We start from the raw sequence: 26,246 nt of genomic DNA, 5'->3' as shown, positions 1-26,246 counted from the left end.
GAAGGGGCTGTGTGGAAGAGCTGTGGAGAAGCCCCTGCCTGACGCTCCTGCCCTGGGCGGGCAGGTGAAGCGTGCTGCCTGCCTGCGGTTGGCGAGGTCATCGAAATCTCCTCAGTCAGCGTTCAGCAACTTCTCCTTTTCAGGTGCCTACAACTGGTATTTACAAAAGCTAAACACCCTTCATCACCAAGGCTACCATTTACCACATGACTGTCAGAAGAGAAAAATATAAATAATCCTCTCAAAATCAAAGTGACAAATATGCAAATGATTCCAGGCCAGGCCCTGGAAAATGTATTGGACAGACACTAGGCTGGCAAGGGTGACATTGTCTATAAAGACCTTGCATTTTCCACTTGAGCCCAGGAGTCCAGGGCTGCAGTGAGCTATGATCGCACCACTGCACTCCAGCCTGGGCAAGAGAGTGAGACCCTGTTGCAAAAAATAAAAAATAAAAAAAGACCTTGCATCTTGCAACACCCACCACTCCCCGCCTGCCCAGCTCTGGATTGAGGTTATAAAAACCATAAAAGATTTGTCTCCTAAGGGCCCAAAATTATAGCTCATATAATTTTATCCTCTCTTTGCTGTATTTTGTGAATTCATTTTAAGTTCTTCTTGATGACTTTGTATACTGGCCTTTAAGTAATCTCAACTATTTATGACTGATGGCAAGCTATGTTAGTTTCCTTCCTTTCTTCTTTCATCTTTGGACATTTGAATGAGAAGCTTAAATGTTTCTCAAAAAGAATTTAAATTTGAACCCTCCTTTCTCTATGTTACAAAAGATGGCCCATCCAAGATAAATTAGGAGAGAATTTAAAGCAGGAGTCTTGGTGTAGGAGAAAGAATAGGGGAAACTGACTTGGAATCCTAGCTGTACCCCATAGTGGTTGCAAGACCTTGTGCCAATTTTCAGACCTCTGAGCTTCAATTTCTTCACTATAAAATGGGTATAATATCTACTCCGTGTCGTTCTTGTGAGGCTGAAATGAGGATGTCTCTGTGCGTATGCAGTGTCAGGTATGCCACAGATGCTGTTTAGGTGTTAGGTTTCGACTTTCCCCTGTGCCTTTCCTCTAAGTGTAGAAGGAGCTGTAGCAGTGGGGGCAGGGATCTGCCCTGTGAGCGAGCCACCAGCCATGGCTGAAGGTGAAAGAGGAAGTTGTGCTCATTTGGGCAAAACCATCATTTCCTTTAAGTCCACTATCCTCAGCTCTTAAATAGGTCACCGAAAAGAACTTCAGAATGTGAGTTCTCAGTTTGTGAGGGTGACCTGGTGGACAGCTCGCTATAGACCAGGTATTTGGAGTTATTTGTCCCATTGTATGGTCTTGCTACAAACTGGGCTCATTTTTTTTTTTTTTTTTTAAAGAGATAGGGTCTCACTCTGTTGCGCAAGCTGGAGTGTAGTGGTGCAATCATAGCTCTTACTACAGCCTTGAACTCCTGGGTTCAAGTGATCCTCCTGCCTCAACCTCCCAAGTAGCTGGGACTATTAAGTATGCACAACTGCACCCAGCTAATTTAGCCACGCTTGGTGGCTTATGCCTGTAATCCCAGCACTTTGGGAGGCCAAGGTGGGTGGATCACTCGAGGTCAGGAGTTTGAGACCAGCCTGTCTAACATGATGAAACCCTGTCTCTACTAAAAATACAAAGAATAGCTGGGCATTGTGGCATACACCTGTAGTCCCAGCTACTCAGGAGGCTGAGGCAGGAGAATCACTTGAACCCGGGAGGTAGAGGTTGCAGTGAGCCGAGATCGTACCATTGCACTCCAGCCTGGGGGACAGAGCGAGACTCTGTCTCAAAAAAAAAAATTTTTTTTTGTTGGAGAATGGGATCTTGCCTTGTTGCCTATACTGGTCTCAAACTCCTGGATCCAACCATTCCTCCTGTCTCAGACTCCCAAAGCACTGGGATTACAGGTGTGAGCCACTGTACCCGACCTGGCTCACATTCTTACAGTTCACCAAAGGTATAGGGCTCCTAAATGGAAAATGAATGCCATGAGATCTCCTTTTTCTGAAGCTTGTCTCTCAGTGGAGTTGGACTGGTATAATGTCATTTTTCACATCTTGAAGTGGGTTGCAAATGACCAAGTGTAATTCTTGGATAGTGTTTGAAATGTTACTTTTTCTGATTATTAAGCTAGGGAAGAAGGCTTCCTTTCCAACTAACCATTTTTTTTTATTGTGGTAAAATATATGTAACATTAAATTTACCATTTTAACTTTTTTTTTTTTTTTTTGAGACAAAGTCTCACTCTGTCACCCAGGCTGGAGTGCAGTAGTGTGATCTTGGCTCACTGCAACCTCCCTCTCCCGGGTTCAAGCAATTCTCCTGCCTCAGCCTCTGAGAGTAGCTGAAATTACAGGCATGTGGCACAACACCCGGCTATTTTTTGTATTTTTAGTAGAGATGGGGTTCACCATGTTGGTCAGGCTGGTCACAAACTCCTGACCTCAAGTGATCTGCCCGCCTTGGCCTCCCAAAGTGCTGGGATTATGGGCGTGAGCCACTGTGCCTGGCCCCATTTTAACCATTTTTAAGTGTGCAGTTCAGTGTCATTAAGAATATTCATATTGTTGTGTGACCATCACTGCCATCCATCTCCAGAACTTTTTCATTTTCTGCAACTGAAGCTCTATACCCATCAAACATTAACTCCTCCTTCTCTCCTTGCCCTCCTCCGGCAATCACCATTCTACTTTCTGACTGGATGAATTTGACTAACCCAGGAACCTCACTTAAGTGGACTCATATAGTTTGTCATTTTCTAACTGACTGATTTCGCTCTTTTTTTTTGTTTTTTTGAGATGGAGTCTGGCTCTGTCGCCTAAGCTGGAGTGCTGGAGTGCAGTGGCATGACCTTGGCTCACTGCAACCTCCGCCTCCTGGGTTCAAGCAATTCTCCTGCTTCAGCCTCCTGCATAGCTGGGATTACAGGTGCTCGCCATGATGCCTGGCTAATTTTTGTATTTTTAGTAGAGACGGGGTTTCGCCACGTTGGTCAGGCTGGTCTCGAGTTCCTGACCTCAGGTGGTCTGCCTGCCTTGGCCTCCCAAAGTACTGGTATCACAGGTGTGAGCCACTGTGCCTAGCCTGATTTTACTCTTTTAAAAAATTCTTTATTTTTATTTATTTATTTTTAGAAACAGAGTCTCGCTTCGTCACCCAGACTAGAGTGCAGTGGTACAATTATAGCTCACTGCAGCCTCGAATTCCTAGGCTTATGTTGAGTAGCTGAGAGTATAGGCGCACACCACCATGCTGGCAAATTTTTTAATTTTTTATGGAGATGGAGTCTTGCAATATTGCCCAGGCTGGTCTTAAACTCCTGGCCTCAAGTGATCCTCCTGCCTCAGGCTCCCAAAACTCTGGGATTACAGGTGTGAGCCACCATGTCCAACACCCTCCCCACCTTTTTTTTTTTTTTTTTAATTCTGTGTTATATTATTATTATTTTTTTACTCCCTGGCAGGGACCATTCCTTACTACAAACTTGGTTTTCTCTGAGATTTAATTATACATCATTTGCATGCCACCCTTCTTAGCTGTTTGTGTATGATCTTTGCTTTTTTTTTTTTTTGAGATGGAGTCTCACTCTGTTGTCTAGGCTGGAGTGCAGAGGTGCGATCTCGGCTCACTGCAACCTCTGCCTCCTGGGTTCAAGTGATTCTCCTGCCACAGCCTCCTGAGTAGCTGGAACTACAGGCACCTGCCACCACACCCGGCTAATTTTTTATATTTTTAGTAGAGATGGGGTTTCACCATATTGGCCAGGCTGGTCTCGAACTCCTGACCTTGTGATCCACCCGCCTCAGCCTCCCTAAGTGCTGGGATTACAGGTGTGAGCCACCGCGCCTGCCCTGATCTTTGCATTTTTACCCTACTGAAGGAAAACATCACTCATCGGAAGTGATTCCATGGAATATTTTTTTTCTTTATTTTTAGAATGAGCTCTTTATTGAATCAGGATTTGAGGTGATTATACGCTAAGCACAACACTGGATCCTATCTTTGTCTAGCGCATGTCTTCTCAAAAATAAAAGTGCAAAATAAAAAACAAAACAAAAGAAATAAAAGTGCAAATTCTGCTCTCAGCCGAGTGCAGTGGCTCATGCTTGTAATCCCAACATTTTGGGAGGCTGAGGCAGGCGGATCATCTGAGGTCAGGAGTTCGAGTCCAGCCTGGCTAACATGGTGAAACCCCATCTCTACTAAAAATACAAAAATTAGCCGGACGTGGTCACGCGCTCCTGTAATCTCAGCTACTCAGGAGGCTGAGACAGGAGAATCACTTGAACCCAGGAGGCAGAGGCTGCAGTCAGCCGAGATGGTGGCATTGCACTCCAGCCTGGGTGACAGAGCAAGACTCTGTGTCAAAAAAAAAAAAAAAAAAAATTCTGCTCTCATCTACCACTTTCCAAAGAGAATGCGTGAGAATGCATGCATTGAAGAGGCTGCTGGTAGCAGAGAGGAGAGGCCAGTTCATGGGGATTGTGAACATTGTTGCAGTTGCTTCCATTCAAAGCTAACTCCTCAGCCTTTCTCCTTTCAGGTGGTATAAGTTGAAATCCAAGCCAGGAAAGAAGGACAAGGAGCGAGGAGAAATTGAGGTTGACATCCAGTTTATGAGAAACAACATGACTGCTAGCATGTTTGACCTTTCTATGAAAGACAAGTCTCGGAATCCATTTGGAAAACTGAAGGACAAGATCAAGGGGAAGAATAAGGACAGTGGGTCAGACACCGCCTCCGCCATCATCCCTAGCACAACACCTTCGGTCGACAGTGACGATGAGTCTGTGGGCAAAGACAAGAAAAAGAAATCAAAGATCAAGACCTTACTTTCCAAGTCAAATTTGCAGAAGACACCTCTTTCCCAGTCCATGTCTGTCCTGCCAACTTCAAAGCCAGAAAAAGTGCTGCTTCGTCCCGGAGATTTTCAGTCCCAGTGGGATGAAGATGACAATGAGGATGAGTCCTCTTCGGCCTCGGATGGTGAGTTTCTGCCTCTGCCTGCTTGACCTCTCTTCTTCCACTTACCATGCTTCGTTCTGAGAGAGAAGAAACAGACAAATCTCAAGAGAAAGAGTTTAATTCAATTCCTCAGTTACAAAATCATGGTGGTGGGGGTGATGATAGTGGTGGTTAAGATGCCCTCTCTAAGGCCAGGCGTGGTGGCTCACGCCTGTAATCCCAGCACTTTGGGAGGCCGAGGCAGGCAGATTGCTTGAGCCCAGGAGTTTGAGACCAGCCTGGGCAACATGGTGAAACCCTGTCTCTACAAAAAATATAAAAATTAGCCAGATGTGATGACACACTCCTGTAGTCCCAGCTACTCAGGAGGCTAGGCTGGGAGGATTGCTTGAGCTCAGGAAGTAGAGGCTGCAGTAAGCTGTGATCGTGCCACTGCACTCCAGCCTGGGTGACAGAGTGAGACTCTGTCTCAAAAAAAAAAAAAAAAAAAAAAAATGCCCTCTCTGTTTCTTTTTTTAAAATATTTTTTGTTTGTTTGTTTTAGAGACAGGGTCTTGCTCTATTGCCCACGCTGGAGTGCAGTGGCGCAATCATAGCTTACTGCAGCCTCCAACTCCTGGGCTCAAGGAATCCTCCCACCTTGGCCTTCTGAGGAGCTGGGACTACAGGTGTGCACCATCACACCTGACTAATTAAAAAAAATTTTTTTTTTAGAGATGAGGTCTCACTATGTTGCCTAGGCTGGTCTGAAACTCCTGGCTTCAAGTGATCCTCCTGCCTCAGCCTCTCAAAGGGCTGGTATGACCGGTGTGAACCACTGCCCACGGCTGAGATGCCCTCTCTATTTCTAAGCCCTCTGGTTTCTTTCTTTCTTTCTTTTGAGATGGAGTCTTGCTCTGTCTCCCAGGCTGGAGTGCAGTGGCGCGATCTCGGCTCTCTGCAACTTCCGCCTCCTGGGTTTAAGTGATTCTCCTTCCTCAGTCTCCCGAATAGCTTGGATTATAGGTGCCTGCCACCACACCCGGTGAATTTTTGTATTTTTAGTAGAGTTGGGGTTTCACCATGTTGGCCAGGCTGATTTTGAACTCCTGACCTCAAGTGATCCACCTGTCTTGGCCTCTCAAAGTGCTGGGATTATACCCTCTGGTTTCTAAGAATGTATAAATTCCTTTTCCAGAGTTCCTGGCTCTATAAATGATGTCCACTAGTACAAGCTTTTAGAGCTAACAGAATGAGTGTCTTCCAAGTTTTTTTTTTTTTCTTTTTTTTAAGGGTAAAACCATGGAACCTTATAGTAATTCTGATATTTCATTAATTCATCAGGTAGTTATTGAGTTCCTATGATGTGCTTAACGCTCGTGGGATATAGCCTCATCAGAAGCCAAGGAATCTGATTCCTTTAGCTCTGAGTTAATTATGTATTTTGAACTTCAATTTCAATGTCTAAATCCCTCCCATTGGCCGGATTCTGCTACTCTACCAAGAGTGCTGCCCTTTTCATTGGTTTAATCCAGAGTTTCTCAACCTCAGCACTGTGGACAGTTTGGACTAGACAGGTCTTTGTCGTGGGGGGCTGTGCTATACGTTGTAAGATGTTCAGTATCATCCTTGTCCTCTACCTGCTGGATATGAATAGCAGCACACCCCCTCCAAGTTGTGACAACCAGAAATGTATCCAGACGTTGACAGATGCCCCTACACTGCAAACCACCCGTTTAACATCTTATCCCCTTTCTGTTCTTTTTCTTCCCAAAGTCATGTCTCACAAGAGAACAGCGAGTACAGATCTTAAGCAACTGAACCAGGTCAACTTTACCCTTCCCAAGAAGGAAGGACTTTCCTTTCTTGGTGGCCTTCGGTCTAAGAATGATGTCCTTTCCCGCTCTAATGTCTGCATCAATGGGAACCATGTTTACCTGGAGCAGCCAGAAGCCAAGGGTGAGACCAAGGACAGCAGCCCATCCTCCTCCCCATCCCCCAAGGGCTTCAGAAAGAAGCATTTGTTCTCTTCTACAGAGAACCTGGTGGCTGGGTCTTGGAAGGAGCCTGCTGAAGGAGGTGGGCTGTCTTCTGACAGGCAGCTCTCCGAATCTTCCACCAAGGACTCCTTGAAGTCTATGACCCTGCCGTCCTACCGACCTGCCCCACCGGTCAGTGGGGACCTCAGGGAAAACATGGCCCCCGCAAACTCGGAGGCCACAAAAGAAGCCAAGGAGAGCAAGAAGCCAGAGAGCAGGAGGTCCTCTTTGCTGTCTCTGATGACGGGGAAGAAGGATGTGGCTAAGGGCAGTGAAGGTGAAAACCCTCTCACGGTCCCAGGGAGGGAGAAGGAAGGCATGCTGATGGGGGTTAAGCCGGGGGAGGATGCGTCGGGGCCTGCTGAAGACCTTGTGAGAAGATCTGAGAAAGATACTGCAGCTGTTGTCTCCAGACAGGGCAGCTCCCTGAACCCCTTTGAAGATGTGCAGATCACAGAACCAGAAGCTGAGCCAGAGTCCAAGTCTGAACCGAAACCTCCAATTTCTTCTCCGAGGGCTCCCCAGACCAGAGCTGTCAAGCCCCGGTGAGTTTTGGCTCTTCTCGTGCAGGGCATTTCTGCCTCGCCATTGGTGGTTTTCAGGCTTACATTAGACCAGCTCTTGTGGGTTCCATGATATCATAGTACCTGTATATGCCAAAGGTTTGCTGGTCTAAATTATTTTTTTAACCAGTCCCTACTGCCAGCCTGGCCTGCCCTGTACAAATTGCAGTGATGTTTCCCAGCTCAGAGCTACTGCCCAGCAGGCATGGTCTGTCCTTTCAGTCAGCTTATCAGATCTCAGTGGAACGCAGTGGTTTGTAGCAGATTGTGGGTGTTGCAAGTCGGGAATACTGAGTTTGGGTTGTAGTGTATGCAGAACCTGTGTTTTAGAAGTTCTTATCTCACATTTCCCCTTGAGCCAGATGTTATCCTGCCTCCTTGCCTTTTGGCATTGGTTTGTGGTATGAGAGACCCTCGGTCCTCTCTCAAGTGACAGTGCCGGTTCTCTGTGTCCACTCTGCCCCTTGTTGTAAGAGCCGGCGTAAAGCCTTGGGGACTGGCCTTGGGGACTTCTGCTTTTCTGTGTGACTCACATTCACATTGACAATATTTCTGTGGTCTGGGGAGTGAGATTTTTTTTTTTTTAGAGATTCTGCTTACTTTGACATGCACACACACACACACATACACACTGTTCCTCTTAAACTTATCTGTGCCTGTTGCTTTGTGTTACATCTTTAACCACTTTAAACCTTTTAGGTGCATTTTGTCCTGTAATAATCAAATGCTTGGGCCTTGTGTTAATCACCACAAGAAACCGGAGGCTATTGCTTTACCGGGATCTTTTCATTTCTATTGCAACAGACTTTTGTGTGACAGATCTGCTTGGTTATAAAAGTGTCTGTTGTGTATGTTAAGTGTTAGTGTTCCTTTTTTTTTTTTTTTTTTTTTTGAGACAGTCTCCCTCTATTGCCCAGGCTGGAGTGCAGTGGCACGATCTCAACTCACTGCAACCTCCACCTCCCAGGTTCAAGCAGTTCTCCTGCCTCAGCCTCCCGAGTAGCTGGGACTACAGGTGCACACCACCACACCCGGCTAATTTTTGTATTTTTCAGTAGAGATGAGGTTTCACCATGTTGGCTGGGCTGGTCTTGAACTCCTGACTTCAGGTGATCCGCCCGCCTCGGCCTCCCACAGTACTGGGATTACAGGCGTGAGCCACCGCGTCCGGCTAGTGTTCCTTTTTTAACTTCTTAAGGTACTGCCCCACATGTAAAGACGTTCTCCCCTGGTGAATGACTTGTTTTTGTGTATTTTCTTTGTCTCTCATGATGCATCTGCACTGACCTGCAGATTTTATTTTGTCCTTTTTGCAGACTGGAAGTGTCTCCAGAGGCGCAACCCACAGCCAGGCTTCCTTCCCCCACTGACTCCACTTCCTTTCTTCCTCCTCTCCCTTCTAGCTCTGGCCAGGCACCTGTCCCCTCTGAATTGGGACATGGTGCAGACACACAGTCCTCTGAGAGTGCTTCTGTCTTCTCCTCTCTCTCATCTCCCATAGCAGCTCCCATTTCCACATCGACTCCAATTGAAAGCTGGCCTCTCGTAGACAGGGGCCAGGCCAAGTCTGAAGAACCACCCTTGCTCCCTAAGGCAGAGTTGCAAACTGAGAGTTTAACACCGGTTCCAAATTCTGGTTCTTCTGCCCTGGGATCACTTTTCAAACAGCCATCCTTTCCAGCAGATAAAGGGACAGAAGATTGTCTGATGGGCAGGACCCATGAGACAGGCACAGAGAACACCAGCAGCCCTGAGTTGGAGGAGTCTCTCCCAGAGCAGCCTGAAACAGGGCGACAAGACAAAGAACTTCTGAGATTCCCCCGCAAAAAACAAGACTACAGCCCATCATCTGGAGAGGTCCAGGAAGTACCGTTTGCCCTTTCACTCAGCAGTGATGGAGCTGTGAGCCCCGCTGAGGAGCTTGCAGCAGGAGGAGACAGAGACTTGGAGAGTCAGGCTGGGTCTCTTGGGGAGAGCAAAGCTAGGGATGCAGTTGAAGAAGTGGCGCCCCCTCTTCCCATGGGACAATCGGTCCCTTCCATTGATTCCATGACGCAGAAGCTGGAAGAGATGGGTCTGAACCTCCACAAGGGCCAGAAGAAAACCAAGAAGCGCGTGTCATTTTCTGAGCAGCTCTTCATGGAAGAGGCGGTGGAGGGGGCTGCCCTGCTGGTGGAAGGACACAGCAGTTGTCCCCAGGAGCTGACCCCTGCATGGGCTGTTGCTGGAAACGCGTCTGATGGAGAGCCTCCTGAGTCTCCCCACGCAGAGGACTCAGAAAGGGAATCGGTGACCACACCTGGGCCAGCGACGTGCAGTGCGCCAGCCTCCCCGGCGGATCACCTCCTCCTCCCCTTCCAGGAGGAGAGTTTCTCCGAAGGCCCCATGAGTGAAGCAAGCTCAGCAAAAGACACTCCACTCTTTAGGATGGAGGGAGAGGATGCCCTTGTGACTCAGTATCAGAGCAAAGCCAGTGACCACGAAGGTTTATTGTCTGACCCCTTGAGTGACCTTCAGTTGGCCTCAGATTTTAAATCTCCAATCATGGCCGATCTGAACTTAAGCCTTCCTTCCATTCCTGAAGTCGCATCGGATGATGAAAGAATAGATCAGGTTGAAGATGATGGAGAGACAGCAAAGTCGTCAACTCTGGACATAGGAGCTTTGTCCTTGGGCTTGGTAGTCCCCTGTCCTGAGAGGGGAAAGGGGACTAGTGGTGAGGCAGATAGGTTGGTACTGGGGGAGGGCCTGTGTGATTTCAGGCTGCAAGCACCCCAGGCATCTGTGAGAGCTCCTTCAGAGCAGACCACAGAGTTCGGAATTCACAAACCACATCTTGGCAAGAGCTCAAGCTTGGGTAAACAGCTGCCAGGCCCCAGTGGTGGCGAGGAAGAAAAACCGATAGGAAATGGGAGTCCAAGCCCCCCTCCTGGCACGTCCCTGGACAATCCTGTACCCAGCCCCTCCCCTTCTGAGTTCTTTCCTGTCCCACACTCTTTCCCCAGCTCTGCACATTCTGACACTCACCACACCAGCACAGCAGAATCTCAAATAAAAGCCACAGCAGAGGGCTCCGCTGGTAGAGTTGAAAATTTTGGCAAGAGGAAGCCACTCCTCCAGGCCTGGGTCTCACCCTCGGAGACACATCCAGTCTCAGCTCAGCCAGGCGCTGGAACTGGGTCAGCCAAGCACAGGTGAGAGATGGGAGAGATTATCTATGTAAATGTGAGCAATGTCCCCCTTTGCTTCCTACCTGCAGAGGTTACGGCTTTCTAACCACACAACCCGCCTGTCACTGTCCTGCTGGTAGGGCTGCCCCTTGTGGTGGTAATACCTCAAGACACTGCTGCGTTTATAGCAAGAACATAATAGTAGTCTGTAAATACAGCTTAGGAATTGTTCTGCAAGGTCAGATTTGGAGCTCTCACATTGCAGAAACGCAATGCCACCCGTATCTTAACTGTCTCAGAACTAACTGGCATTGAGTGGTAGTAGTATCTAGCAGTGTCAAAAACTTCTTCAAGCACTACCCAATGTGAAGCTTATATGTTTGTTTTGAGCTGTCTTTACTGTGGAGGGACAGAAGCCTCTGCAGAGTTTTACAGTGAACGCCTAGGCTCTAGTTGACTTCAAAAAATAAGAGACTGCCTTTAATGTTCTGATGTTTGTAACAAGACCAAGGGTCCCGTGAAGATATCAGGACATCTGGACAAGGACATGCTTTACTGGCTTGCATGTGGCAGCCCTGTCCTGACTGCTTTTGTTTCCACAGGAACTGAGACTTTGGAGTGCGTTGGCCCAGAGATGAGGGCAGCATGTGACCCACCTGCCCCTTGTCTGGCTTACTGGCTGCCATCTTTGCAGTGGGCAGTTTCTCAGTTTCGCCATGACCGGAGGGTCTAAAGATCCTTTTCCCCTTCTCTTTAGACTTCATCCTGTGAAGCCAATGAATGCAACGGCCACCAAGGTTGCTAACTCCAGCTTGGGAACTGCCACCATCATCAGTGAGAACTTGAACAACGAGGCCATGATGAAGGTATGTCCTCTGAGAAGCTGGTGCGTTCGTTAGGGATTGACAGAACACCTGTTTCCATAGTCACCACCGTATACCTCTCCCTGGGCAGCCGGTGGTGCCAGGAGCACTTAGTCATACATCTTGAGTCTTTGAGTAAACTTTGGAAGCCCCCAGACATTCCACTGGATAATTACTTTATTCCCTTATACTTGTTTAGTTATTGTTAATTTTTTTTTTTTTGTCTCAAGCAACATGATTGACACTGGCCCTTCTTTTTTAAAAAAATTATTTAAAAATGTTCCTTCTTAATAGAGATGGGGTCTTGCTATGTTGCCTAGGCTGGTCTTGAAGTCCCGGGCTCAAGTGATCCTCCCACCTTGGCCTCCCAAAGTGCTGGGATTATAGGCGTGAGCCACCACACCCAGCCTGGCGCTTTTTAAGGAGAAGAAAATGTCACCCACAGTCTGGCCCATTCAGGTCAGGTATTTTCTTGTTCCCCTCATGTTTCCTTTCCTTTCGCAAGAATGTAAAATTCTGATAATTGCAATTATTGCATAGATATACTTTTTTGGTAACTTTATTTTGAAATAATTTCAAATGTTAAAAAAAAGTTGCAAGAACGGTACAAAGAGCTCCTACAAACCCTTCCTCCCAGTTCTCTAGTGGTTAACATTTGACCACATTTGCCCATCAGTCTCATCCTCTCTGCTTCCTCTCCCCCACCTTCTCTCTTTCTGGATATACACACGCAGGTGTATGCATAATTTTTTTTTTTAATCATTTGGAAGTAAGTTGTGTACCTCATGTTCCTTTTAACCCTAAATACTTAACTATGTAATTCCTAACAGTAAGGACATTTATTAAAATCAGGGAACTTTTTTTTTTTTGAGATGGCGTCTCACTCTGTCACCCAGGCTGGAGTGTAGTGGTGCAATCTCGGCTCACTGCAACCTCCCCCTCCTGGGTTTAAGCGATTCTCCTGCCTCAGCCTCTCAAGTAGCTGGGACTATAGGTGCGTGCCACCACGCCCGGCTAATTTTTGTAATTTTAGTAGAGACAGGGTTTTGCTATGTTGGCCACGCTCATCTCGAACTCCTGACCCCTCAGGTGATCCACCTGCCTTGGCCCCTCAAAGTGCTGGGATTACAGGGATGAGCCCCTGTGCCTGGCCTACCTCATGCTCCTTTTACCCCTAAATACTCCTAACATTAAGGACATTCATCAAAATCAGGAAATTTTTTTTTGATACAGGATCTCACTCTGTTGCCCAAGCTGGAGTGGAGTGGCATGATCACAGCTCATCATAGCCTCGACCTCCTGGGCCCAATCAATCCTCCCACCTCAGCCTCCCAAGTACCTGGGACTACAGGCGAGCGCCACCATGCCCAGCTAATTTGTGTATTTTTTGTAGAGATGGGGTTTCATCATGTTGCTCAGGCTGGTATTGAACTCCTGGGCTCAAGTGATCCACCTGCTTCAGGCTCCCAAAGTGCTGGGATACAGGCGTGAGGCAAGATGCACAGCCTGTTTTCTGTTTTTCAGTATGAATTAATACTATAGTCAACAATTTCCTATATGGAATTTTTTCTTCTCTTTTAGATTTTTTCCTTAAGGTAAATTTCCAGGAAGTATCTTGCTCATTTGGAGGGTCTCTAAAAGTATGGGTTAATATTAAAAAACAACTGCCCACAAAACAAAACCAGCCTCCCAGATGAACTCTGTCTGGGATTGTCTTCATCCTGCTCTTTCTGGTTCTAGAATCTGAAGGATTTAGAGTACTGCCTTGCTGCAAATCCCTGGTCTTCAACTCATTATCTGGACTAGAAGAGAATGATTTACTGAGGGATTGGTGACCTTTAGTGGGCAAGGATATATTGTATTTCAAATATGTGGAGAGGGACTTCCCAACTGACACTGGGAACTGTAGTCTATAGAAATAAACTTTGTTTTTATTTTAGTTCAGAGCAGCTAAAATTTCATTCCATCATATATTTTATAGTCCCATGGACTCTGGATATTGAATAGCTTTTTTTTTTTTTTTTTTTGAGATGGAGTTTTGCTGTTATTGCCTAGGATGGAGTGCAATGGCGCCATCTTGGCTCACCGCAACCTCCACCTCCCGGGTTCAAGCGATTCTCTCACCTCAGCCTCCAGAGTAGCTGGGATTACAGGCGCCTGCCACCATGCCTAGCTAATTTTTGTATTTTTAGTAGAGACGGGGTTTTGCCATGTTAGCCAGGCTGGTCTCGAACTCCTGACTTCAGGTGATCCACCCGCCTCAGCCTCCAAAAGTGCTGGGATTACAGGCATGAGCCACCGCGCCCAGCCTTGTTTTGTTTTTTAATGGAGATGGGGTCTTGCTCTGTTGCCTAGGCTGGCGGGCAATGGCTATTCACAGGGTGCAATCATAGCTCATCGCAGCTTCGAACTCCTGGGCTCAAGTGATCGTCCTACCTCATCCTCCCAAATAGCTGGGACAACAGATGTGCCACCATGCTTGGCTGAAAGTGTTTTTCAAGTGCTGGGTACTTGTTATTCCCTCTGGCTTCACTGCATGTCTACCAGTAAGAGCTGGGATAAAGGTTCACAGGAAGCTGGAAGTCCAAGTTTTTGGTAAAAGAAGAGAAGTAATCATAACTGATGATTGCTGAAAACAAGTTAGCATCTTCTTGCTGTCTTGCCTCACTTTTTTCTTCCTTCCTTCTTTCCCTCCCTCCCTCCCTTCCTATCTTCCTTCCTTCCTTTTTTTTTTTTTTTTTTTTGATGGATTTTCGCTCTGGTTGATCAGGCTGGAGTGCAATGGTGCGGTATCAGCTCACTGCAACCTCCACCTCCCAGGTTCAAGCAATTCTTATGCCTCAGCCTCCCAGGTAGCTGGGATTACAGGCATGCACCACCACACCCAGCTAATTTTTTTGTATTTTTAATAGAGACGGGGTTCTACCATGTCGGTCAGGCTGGTCTTGAACTCCTGACCTCAGGTGATCCACCTGCCTCGGCCTCCCAAAGTGTTGGGATTACAGGTGTGCGCCACTGCGCCCGGATCCCACTCTTTCTTTGTAGGACACATTGACAGGGCAGGTGGTAAGCATTGGTCTCAAAATTATCAGCCACAGCCAGAATTGTGTACCTACTACATTTCAGCCCTAGCCTAAAAATGTACAATATGTCAACCAGCTTGCCTGGCTTCTGTGTGTTGCAGATAGATGAGGCAGCACTTGTCTTCCTGGAATTAATGATATTTATCAGGAAATGGGATAAAAGGACAGCATAAAAGGACAGCAATAAAAATTAGAGTCATTCAGCAGCTTCCCATCCATCTTCCTTTTACTGTGGAATGCAGTGTGGCTCCAAAGAGAAACAAACACCTTGTTTCTGGGAAGTTAGCAAGACCTTTGGCTCCCATTTTATTTCCTCTTCAAAGCTCATTTAATTCAAGGGCTTATCTACTGGCCCTAAGAGAATAACTTAGCTCAAAACAAAGGCAACTGCTGCTTATTTTGCTCATGATTTGTAGGCCTGGCTGCCACCCCGCTGCCTGCCTGCAACACATCTCTTGGTTCTGGACCATGCCTAGTAAACATTCTGGGTAAATACGGGACGTTTCCTGGAGGCTCTGCTATTGGCCTGCCACATGATAGATGCTTTGTGTTAAGGCACAAGACAGTATTTATAAAGATACCTACTCTTTGGAATGTTGCAAAGTAAGAGAGGTTTAAGGGAAAGAAATTGCATAGCTAAAGTTATGAAATGCTAGCTGGAGCATTACTACAGTGATTTTTTCTTTTCTTTTCTTGGTTGTTGTTTTAGGGCCTCCATCCTTTATGATGATTTATAACTGGGAGTGTATTATTTACCCAGGTGGCTTTAACATTTCCGTTTTAAAATAGTAAAGCCAACTAGATCCAAAAATCAACTGTGATATGGAAAAAGTTGGATGCACATTTGAGTATGTCATTATTACAACTATGTAAAAGGAAAAGTTCAGGGTAAGAATCCTGGTGAGAAATACATGACAATGGGCACTGTTCTTTCTTACATTTGTGGGTGTTTTCTCTGTGCTGCTTCTTCTCCAAGGTCATTACTCACTTTTTAAGATGCTGGCTTATTTTATAATTTTTTTTTTTTTGAGATGGGGTCTTGCACTGTTGCCCAGGCTGGAGTGCAGTGGCACGATCTTGGCTCACTGCAACCTCCGCCTCCCGGGTTCAAGCGATTCTCCTGCCTCAGCCTCCTGAGTAGCTGGGACTACAGGTGCCTGCCACCATGCCTGGATAATTTTTTGTATTTTTAGTAGAGAAGAGGTTTCACCATATTGGCCAGGCTGGTCTCGAACTCCTGACATCATGATCCGCCTGCTTCAGCCTCCCAAAGTGCTGGAATTACAGATGTGAGCTACCATGCTTGGCCCTGTTTTATAATTTTTAAATATCGCAAAACTAGGCTCTTCTAATGATTTTAAAGTCCTTTATATCCTTTTTCCCTTTGAATTACAGAATCCAAATTAAATAGCTGTTTGATGGCTCGTATGAAGTACCTTAAGTGTGTACACATTTTCAATTCTAGGCATTTATCTTAAGGAAGTACTTAGAGATGTGGCCAAAGATTTATGTTCATGCATTTTGATAAAAATGTTATTTATAATTGTACAAATTGAAAACAACATAAATATCCAGCAACAGAGGAATAGTTAAAATATAATGAGATTTTAAGCATCCATTAGAAAAGCAAGTTTTGCTAAAATGTTATGATGGAAAAAATGCTTATTAAATAGTAAAAAGCTGTAAAACTATTATTTTGTATGAGGCAGACATTATAAAACATATCAAGAACCCCAAGAAGGCCAGGCTTGGTGGCTCACGCCTGTACTCCCAGCACTTTGGGAGGCTGAGGCGGGTGGATCACTTGAGGTCAGGAGTTCAAGACCAGTCTGGCCAACATGGTGGAACCCTGTCTCTACTAAAAATACAAAAATTAGCTGGATTTGGTGGCAGGTGCCTGTAATCCCAGCTGCTCGGGAGGCTGAGGCAGGAGAAGCACTTGAACCTGGGAGGCAGAGGTTGCAGTGAACCGAGATCGTGTCACTGCACTCCAGCCTGGGCGTCGCAGTGAGACTCTGTCTCAAAAAAAGAAAAAAAAAAAAAGAATCCCAGGAAAAATAAAGAGACCCAAATGTTAGGTGTTGGAATTAATTATATGACACCCTACAGGTGTCAGCCTCTGCATCCCTCTCTCTTTCAAACTCCATGCAGAGTATCTTATGTATTGAGACTTTAAAAAAAATAAATAAATAAGATCCTTTTATGACAGAGATAGAATCTAAAATCCCTTGAGGATGTATTCTTTGCCGTTATTTACAAAGGTGACTCTTTTTTCTTGATATAAAATGTAAGGCTGGGTGTGGTGGCTCATGCCTGTAGTTGCAGCACTTTGGGAGGCCAAGGTGGGAGGATCACTTGAGCTTGGGTTTGGGACCAGTCCAGGCAACATAGAGAGACCCCGTCTCTATGGGAAAAAAAAAAAAAGGGCATCAAGTACATTCACATTGTTGTGTAACCAATCGCTAGGGCTCTTTTCCAGACTTGCAACTTTTCAATGAAATATTGTTTTGGAAGTGACATCTACAGTGACTGAGGTCCAGAGGAGGTGCACTGTGAATGCATGCCTTCAAAGTTTTAAAAAACAAAGATTAGGGGAGAAGCAGCTTTTGGAAAAGCAGTCCAGTGTCTCACCTCTGAATGTGCAGCCTGTGTGGGGTTGAACCCGCTCTGTCTATGGAAACGTTGGTGTTGTGTGTCTAAGTTAGTGCCGCCATCGTGCTTTTGTTCCTGGCCAGGATGGGAACGCTGGGATCCCTCCTTTGACTTCTGGCTCGTGTCCAGGCAGTTTGCGTCACTGACTGAACTGGGGCTCCTATCATGTCACTGAGGAGCTAGTGTTGATTCTTGGAGAAGGTAATCTCTTGGCCTTCCTGGTAGGCAGTGAAACCGTTAGACCCTCAGGGCAGTAAAGCTATTCCTGCCTCAGAGCTCTGCCAGCAATATCATCTTGATTCTTTAAACATGTAAATCTCAGGCTACAGATTTCAGGAAAAGTCACTTTTTTTTCCTTACTGGGGACTTGCACAGCATGTGACTTTTCATTTAAGCTTTACCTTGCATCTCCTCCTGGTTCAGGCTGCTTGGGCTTGCAGGGGCCCCAGATCATAAATGCTGATAAAGCACAGTGACTCCACAGGGTGTGTGCTCTCCTCGGGAGTGGAACACTCAGCTCTGGGACAGGCCGCTGTGTACCCAAGGGCGTGCCTAGATGGCCACGGCTGAGGACGGGGCATGGTGGCACCTGGCTCTGACTCCGCATATTTCTTGGGTATGAAGTGATGTAAAGTGGGGTCCCTGGGTGTCCTCTGCATCCACCTGCTCACTGAGTCCTTCTGAGCGCAGCTTTGGCAGGAGCAGACAGTCTGGGCTGGACCTCGACCTGCTGCCCTGGAAAGAAAGCCCTTGCCCCCTGCACCTGCTGTTACAGCTGTGTCTTCCTGGGCCCCCTCTGGCTTGGGTGTCGTCTCTAGCTCTGCACTGGTGTTTGGTTGTGTGAGCTCCTAGTGTTCCCAGAGGAGTGAGCACTCATTTGGAGAACTGAGTCCTCCCATGATGGCATTGCTTAAAATGCAAACCCAGAGTCAGTCCAGAGGTCCTCGACCTGTGAGGCAAGTATGGTTTTTACATTTTTGAAAGTTCACACAACAAAATAAAACAAAACAAACAAACCAAAAAACCAAGGAAGAACATGTTAACAAAGGCTGTCTGTGGCCCGCAAAGGCTCAAATATGTGCTATCTGGCCCTTTCCAGAAGACTTCATCAGTCAACAACCTGTTTTCACTGTAAATTGAAAACGGATTCCCTGGCTGGGCACGGTGGCTCACGCCTGTAATCCAAGCACTTTGGGAGGCTGAGGCAGGCAGATCACCTGGGGTCAGGAATTCAAGACCAGCCTGGCCAACATGGTGAAACCTTGTGCCTACTAAAAAAATACCAAAATTAGTTAGGCATGGTGGTGCACGCCTATAGTCCTAGCTACTCAGGAGGCTGAGGTGGGAGAATCACTTGAACCCAGGAGGCGGAGGTTGCAGTGAGCCGAGATCGCGCCACTGCATTCCAGGCTGGGTGACAGAGTGAAACTCAGTTTCAAAAAAAAAAAGAAAGAAAGAAAATGGATTCCCAAGAGACCCAGATCACTAGTCACTTTTTCCTCCTTTGTACTTCTTTTAGGTTTTAGATTTCTTTGCTGATTTTATAACTCCTTTTTCCCAACTTTTTCCCCCCTCTCCAAAGAAATACAGCCCCTCGGACCCTGCATTTGCATATGCGCAGCTGACCCATGATGAGCTGATCCAGCTGGTCCTCAAACAGAAGGAAACGATAAGCAAGAAGGAGTTCCAGGTCCGCGAGCTGGAAGACTACATTGACAACCTGCTTGTCAGGGTCATGGAAGAAACCCCCAATATCCTCCGCGTCCCGACTCAGGTTGGCAAAAAAGCAGGAAAGATGTAAATCAGCAGAAAAAAAAACACCGAGAGGTTTCTGTGACTTCACTTTCACCTGCTCCAGGGGTCAAGGACTTGCCTTGCCTGATAACCAGCCAGCAGGCTCCGAATCACCATCTCCCTCACGTGTTATCCGGCAAGAGTGAATTCTACCAATGGAAGCCAGGTTAATGATTACAATTAATCTTTTACTGTACATTCCCAAGGCTTTAGTTTTAAATGCCACTGTGCCTTTAACTAGGTTGTAAATATTTTATGCCCACCAGAGACGTGGTCATAATATCTGATCCTGAGCCAGAGATTCAGATGGCACAGGAAGTATTCATGTATTTTAACACTGGGGTTTTCTTTCTTTCATACTGAGATTTTTTTTCAGTATGTATCCTCCAGCTCTTAAAGCTTACCTGAGAAAGCTTTAAATGAGAAAAGGACCATGCGATTGGTGCTGTGTTACATACACATACTTTCTTGGCTTTCGAGTAGCTCAGGTGTGGCTTTTGGCTGCAGATGTTAAATTTTGATACCATGTAAACCTATCCAGCTTCTCAGACTTGGGTCTTGTTTTTTGATGGGAGCAGAGGTGTTTAGAGAAAGCCTCTGAGTGTGCCTTTCAGATTTTGAACAAGCGGCCTTTTCTAAACATCAACTTCTACTACTCTCTAGCCTTAAAATATCTTCTGCTTAGATCCAGGGCCCTTCTACTGGAGATAGGAAAAGTAGAATTCAGGAATTAAAAGAATTACTCTTTATTCAATTTGAGGAACTTGGTGAAAGCCCCTCCTCTTATGACAGTCAGGTTCCTGCTGGCTAGACCAGCCTATTCAGCGCTTTGCTAGGGGACTGGATGGTCCACGCACTCGCTAATACAGTTCTCCAGGTGTGGAATGATGTCAATACGATTGCTTGGCCTTTTCCCCCTGTGCCTTTGCTCGGTGCTCTGGTTTCCTCAGCAACACTCCTTTTGAGGGGCAGAGACAGGGTCCACCAACTCCCCAAGATGAAGAAGCCCCTTCAGGCCAGGCGTGGTGGCTCGTGCCTGTAATCCCAGCACTTTGCAAGGCCGAGGAGGGTGGATCACTTGAGGTCAGGAGTTTGAGACCAGCCTGACCAACATGGCGAAACTCCATCTCTACTAAAAATACAAAAATTAGCTTGGCATGGTGGTGCGTGCCTGTAATCCCAGCTACTCGGGAGGCTGAGGCAGGAGAATTGCTTGAACTTGGGAGATGGAGGCTGCAGCGAGCCAAGATCGCGCCACTGCACTCCAGCCTGGGCAAGAGTTTTTTTAAGACTCTTAAAAAAAGAGCCTGGGCATTTTAAGACTCCATCTTAAAAAAAATAAAAAGAAAAAAAGAAGCCCCTTCACTGTACAGGGGACGGGAGACCATGGATTGGACCCCAAAGGGATTGAACTGCATCTGCATGTCTGTCCTTTGAACATTTCTCTCCCTGCCCAAAAGGAAACCCAAATTATTTGTGGGATACTGGGGAAATTGTAGTGAAGGGCTTAATGTAGTTAATAAAAGTTAAGTCAGTAGAAAACAGAGATGCCTCAGCCTTCCAATGGTTGCTTTTTTTCCATTTTCCCTCATGAATAGACTCACCAGCATTTTACCCCCTTGTTATAAAACTGTGCAGAGCAAGAAGATGATACTTATTTTTGAATTTGTATTTTTAAAACTAGATTTATAGACTTTTTTTTTTTTTTTTTTTTAACTAGGACACTTGCTTCCTTCTTAGCTAAAAGCACCAGTTGAGATTTTTCAGGTAATTTTGTTGTTACTCACTGAAGACTGGAATTAGAATGTTTCTGGTATTGCTCATTTTTTTCCCTGGCTATGATAGAATCTCATCTAATCTTGACATCTCTCCTAGGGGAAGAATATCACAGGCTAATAGCGTGGGTGGGGGTGAAGATGATAGCAGTTATTAAATCAGGAATCTCTTTTATGTGTGTCCTTGTTACATTGAGGTTAAGAGGCAAAATCATTGGCAGTGCAATCTCTTTCCAGGATTTCGTTTGCTGTGGCATTGGTTATATCAGAGCACTTTAATCTGAAGGATGATACTGTAACTTGATTTATCTAATTAGCTTTTAATTATCTACAGCTATTTTATTTTATTTTATTCTCTCCTACAGTACTGGGACCACTGTAAACTTCTCAGATGACTTGTATTTTTGTAGTGCTATGAAATTTATTTACATACTTATAAAGAAAACTGTATATTCACTTGAACTCTGAAAATGTATATGTATGGCTGGACGTGGTGGCTCACGCCTGTAATCCCAGCACTTTGGGAGGCTGAGGCGGGCGAATCACTTGATTGAGGTCAGGAGTTCGAGACCAGCCTGGCCAACATGGCAAAACCCCATCTCTACTAGAAAATACAGTAATTAGCTGGGTGTGGTGGCAGACAGCTGTAATCTCAGCTGCTCGGGAGGCTGAGGCACAAGAATCGCTTGAGCCAGGGAGGTGGAGGTTGCAGTGAGCTGAGATCACATCATTGCACTCCAGCCTGGGCAACGGGTGAGACTCTGTCTAAAAAGAAAGAAAGAAAGAAAGAAAGAAAATGTACATGTATATATTTGTCCTGCATTATGTTTTTTACTTGATATAAATGTATTTTTACTGTGATAGCCCAAGTGCACTTGGGGGCAGGTGTGCTCTGTGTGGTTCTTCTTCCATTGGAGAGCTGGCGTAGAGATCTGCAGTGTTCACGAGGATGTTGGTTTGGAGATGTCTGCTGCTAGGACCTGGGGTGTGTGACTCAGTCCATATGAGAGGGACTTCTGGGTGGAGGAGTGAATTCCTGTGCTCTGAAATGCCACTTGGGAGCTCTGGACAATGAAGGACAATTGACTCAAGGGTGCCTGGCTTCTGCTGCTGCTGGGAAAAAATTCAGTTTATAGCATTCCTGCACCTCCCAAAGTAGATAACCTGGAGGTCATTCAGTTAACAACTGTCCCTGAGGACTCAGTTTTGGGGGAGGGGTTATCTGGGAGAAGCTTTAGCCTGTTCTGAGCCATTAGGAGACATTAGTGAATTGGAGCACTGGAGAATCCTACAAATGGACTATGTCTCAGAAGAGCTGGGACCTCCTTCCAGCTGCTGCAGATGCTGACAGGCCCTGGGAGGCTGCTGTGCTCTGGAGAAGCCGGAGCAGCTCATTTCTTGGCCTAGCCTGGCTGCCTCAGAAAGAGCAGTCAGGACTTGAGGGAAGCATCAAATTCTATACCCGCAAACTGCAGTTGGAGGTCAGCTTTTTGAAATGTCCAGCCTTTGCCCAATTGTTTCAGATCATCTTATTCCTCGGGCTTTGGCAGGTATCCTGCCCTCCATCTTATTCCAGTGTGTTCACCTCATCAAGGCAGCAGAGTGGATGAAGGAGCAAGTCTGCCCTTTGCCATACTGAACAGCTGTGGACCCTGATTGGTGAGGGCTCTGCACATGCCTGTATGAAGGAGATACAGGTGTGTGTGCACATGCCTGTATGAAGAAGATACAGGCATGTGCTTCTCAGTTTTGCTAACAGTGGGAGCTCAACGGGGCAGAGGGAGGAACGTCTGTGATGCTCAGCCACATACTGTAGAGAGAGGCAATTTAATGTTAAATGACACGCCATCCTCCCTCCCACCCTTCTCCCAGTAAACTTTTTTTCTTTTTCTAGAACTACTAATTATCTCTCATGGCTGAAAAATTAATTGCCTTAGGTGGAGAACTTAATTCCTAGTGTCCACCAAACTTAACTCCGTGGTGTCTCCGTATCTACTGTGTGAGCTACTTAACCGACGCCCCCTTCCTCCAACTGAAGGATCGCCCAACGTTTTTGGATTATAGAATTATTATTTCCTGCTTTCTTTCTTTGGGACTTTTGAATTTCTTTGATTTCGTTTTTAAGAAGTAACCCAACATTTCCTACAACACTAAATAAAATGGTACTTACCTTTCAAAGATTTGTGTCTGTAGTTTGGTATGGGTGCAATAAAAATTTATTCTGTCTTCCTGGAAAACCTCTCTTGGTAGGGGTGGGGGGATGACCAGTGTTTCTCATCCCATGAGGGTCTCTCACTAGGATTTCTGCTGCTGCCATCTTGCCTGGTGCCCAGGAGGCCCAAGGCCCTTTTTCTCAAAGAGGACAGACATGTCTGGTCCCTTCAGATGCACCCTTCATCTTGGCCTGAGGGACCATGGCACTGGCCAGAGAAACTGAGTTGGAACGTGCTGCCCCCTTTTCCTTTGCAGCCGGTACCCTTGGCTGAGCATATGGACAGGGTCTTTCCTCAGTTCCCACCCCCACCACACACACAGGTTCCTACAGAGTGATGTCTTCACTTTGGGGGCATGAGTTGAATTCAGGCTGGGCTCAACTGCCCCATCTGGGAACCAGGTCCTTGTTCAGTTGACTTAGTTGGTCCATGTGTGAATAGAGGGTATTAGGGATGCACAGGAGTCTCCTGGAGTTCATCTCTCCAAACCCCAGGCCTTTCCCCAAGAGGTGAGAGGTGTGCCTGCCCTGCGAGCAGTGCACGTGATCCACACTCCAAGGTCCCAGACCTCTTGGAATGGAGGCAATGCTTTTGCTCTTAGAGATGAGTCACACTGTAGAGAGACAGAGGCAGGCGGTGCCTGTGAGACTCCTGGGCTGGGATGGGAGAGCTTCCCTGAAGGCCTCCCTGGTTTTGGTGGAGAGGCCTGGTGATTCCAAGTGGACATCGACTGCCGTGTGAAGACACTTAATAAATTTTATTTTATTTATTAAATCTCTTAATAAAACAACCCTCTAAATGGAAGGTCTTCAAGGAAGGAAATTACACAAATGACCCCAGCTTTTCTCTCTCAGATTTATTCCCCTTGCTTTGGAGTTCTGTTTGGTTCCTGCTATTGCCACCAAACCCAGCCCTCAAGGCCAGGCTATTGTATTTTTCAAATTCCAGCCCAACGAGGCAGACACAACCATCTTTTCTTTTGAGTCCCCTTAGCCCAGCAGCTAGCAATGGAAAGCTTTAAAAACAACAACAACAAAAAAAAAACAAAAAAAAAAACCAGGCCTGGCACAGTGGCTCACTCCTGTAATCCTAGCACAGCACTTTGGGAGGCCGAGGCGGATGGATCACCGGAGGTCAGGAGTTCAAGACCAGCCTGGCCAACATGGTGAAACCCCGTCTCTACTAAAAATACAAAAATTAGCCGAGCATGATGGTGGATGACTGTAATCCCAGCTACTTGGGAGGCTGAGGCAGGAGAATTGCTTGAACCCAGGAGGCAGAGCTTGCAGTGAGCCAAGATCACGCCATTGCACGCCAGCCTGGGTGACAGAGCGAGACTGTCTCAAAAAAAAAAAAAAAAAAAAAAAAAGAAAATAAGGGAAATAATTATAGGATATATGAACAACATAAAAGGTAAACTTTCCCAAATCCAGAATTCTGAGTCGAATTCAAGCCCCAAAGGTCTAGAGGCACCCAGCCACTCGGCTAGGTGGTCCCAGTTGTTCTTAGGTGACCTGAATTCCCTTGTGCTCCATTCTGGAGGAGGAATAGACGCTGTTCCCCTCCTGCATTCCCCTGTCTGCTCACTCACTCTAGATTTTTCTTTTTTTGAGATGAAGTCTCACTCTTGTCGCCCAGGCTGGTGTGTAATGTTGCAATCTCAGCTCACTGCAACCTCTGCCTCCCAGGTTCAAGCGATTCTCCTGCCTCAGCCTCCTGAGTGGCTGGAATTACAGGCACCTGCCACCACGCCTGGCTAATTTTTCCATTTTCAGTAGAGATGGGGTTTCACCATGTTGGCCAGGCTGGTCTCAAACTCCTGACCTCAGGCAATCCACCCGCCTCCACCTCCCAAAGTGCTGGGATTACAAGCATGAGCCACCGCTCCCGGCCCTCACTCTAGATTTTTCTAAGTAACAGCATAACATGTTTTTTCTTGGAAAAGAAAAAAGTCCTAATTTCCCCACTATCAAGAGGTAACCACTGTAGTTTTGACTTGTCTCAGGGTTTTTCCTCTCATATAAATAGCCACACTTTACAAGGAAGATAGGATCACACCGTCTGTACTGTTTTGAATGTATCTCCATGACTTGGTAGCTGGCAGCTATGTGTGTTCTGCGACAAGGACTGATAGGATTCCCAGGAGAACCTTTCCTGGCTAATAATTCCCTTTGGCAAAAAAAAAAAAAAAAAAAAATGCTGCAGCAGTCACAAAGATAATCTAGGTCCCTTCCGGCCCAGGTTATAATCTTAGCCACCTGTGGATCAGAGTGGGGACTTGCCGGGGGACACCCTGCCCACTCCCAACCAGGAAAACAGTCACTTACCGGGCGTGGTTACCATTCTTTACTGGGGCCAGTGGTCAGCACAACAGCCACCATTAGCCCTTGGACCCAGTCTCAACACAGGCAGCTTGCCCCTGGGCTGCTCCGCCGGTGTCAGCTTTTGGGCCCTGCAGTTTTCCCCTACTGGGACGTCATGAACTATCACTTCTGACTCGAAACTGGCTTCCTTGAGCCCTTTGAGGGCAGAGTTTCCCAATGCCAAAAAGCCTCATGAGGGGATATGTCCTTACTTGGCCTTTCGACTTTCTATTACTTTACATAGAAACCTGTGTCTTCAGCCTGGGAAAGAATCGCCTTGGGGACATGATATGGCTCTCACAGAGTTGAGAATAAGCTGCCTCTGTCCTTATGGACTGCTTTCAGGCTAAACCTTGACTGCAAAAGGAAGGCCTGCTTCTTGAAGCACTGAGGTGTACTATTTTTAATAATTCTCATTCAGGTCAATGTCTCCATTGTGCAGCTGAGCAAACAGACCCAGAGAGGCAGCAGCACTCTCACTTGCCTAAGTCACACTGTGAGATATTAAGAGAGGATTCGATCTTATAACCTGTCTGACTTGCAGGCCTAGAACAGGGGTCAGCAAACTACAGCCTGCCTCCGGTTTTTGTATAGCCTTCAAGTCAAGAATGGTTTTTACATTTTTTTTTTTTTAATGCTTCAAAAAAAGCCAGCTTGGTGCAGAGGCTCATGCCTGTAATCCCAGCACTTCGGAAGCTGAGGCACAATACTGTGAGCCCAGGAGTTTGAGTCCAGCCTGGGCAACACAGTGAGACTGACCCCTG

At 46.4% G+C, this 26,246-nt stretch overlaps 1 protein-coding gene across 2 annotated transcripts in view; it reads left to right on the top strand.

Annotated features, from left to right (window-relative positions):
* The window catches only part of RAB11FIP1 (RAB11 family interacting protein 1), a 40,456-nt gene extending 17,372 nt beyond the window's left edge, over nucleotides 1–23,084 (top strand). The window contains exons 2-6 of one of the 2 annotated variants that reach the window (XM_002818998.4): nucleotides 4,567–5,009; nucleotides 6,744–7,551; nucleotides 8,886–10,763; nucleotides 11,497–11,605; nucleotides 18,920–23,084. In XM_002818998.4, the coding sequence (XP_002819044.3) occupies nucleotides 4,567–5,009; nucleotides 6,744–7,551; nucleotides 8,886–10,763; nucleotides 11,497–11,605; nucleotides 18,920–19,138 (3,457 nt within the window). In that variant the 3' untranslated portion in view covers nucleotides 19,139–23,084. The remainder of the gene's footprint in view (nucleotides 1–4,566; nucleotides 5,010–6,743; nucleotides 7,552–8,885; nucleotides 10,764–11,496; nucleotides 11,606–18,919) is intronic. The other variant, XM_009243701.3, reaches the window with a different exon arrangement.
* Nucleotides 23,085–26,246: the final 3,162 nt, after the last annotated feature.

This window comes from Pongo abelii, chromosome 7 (genome assembly GCF_028885655.2).
Source record: "Pongo abelii isolate AG06213 chromosome 7, NHGRI_mPonAbe1-v2.0_pri, whole genome shotgun sequence".
Taxonomy (NCBI): Eukaryota; Metazoa; Chordata; class Mammalia; order Primates; family Hominidae; genus Pongo; species Pongo abelii.
The sequence above is the reverse complement of the archived record's forward strand: the minus strand, read 5'-3'. Positions and strand labels throughout refer to the sequence as shown.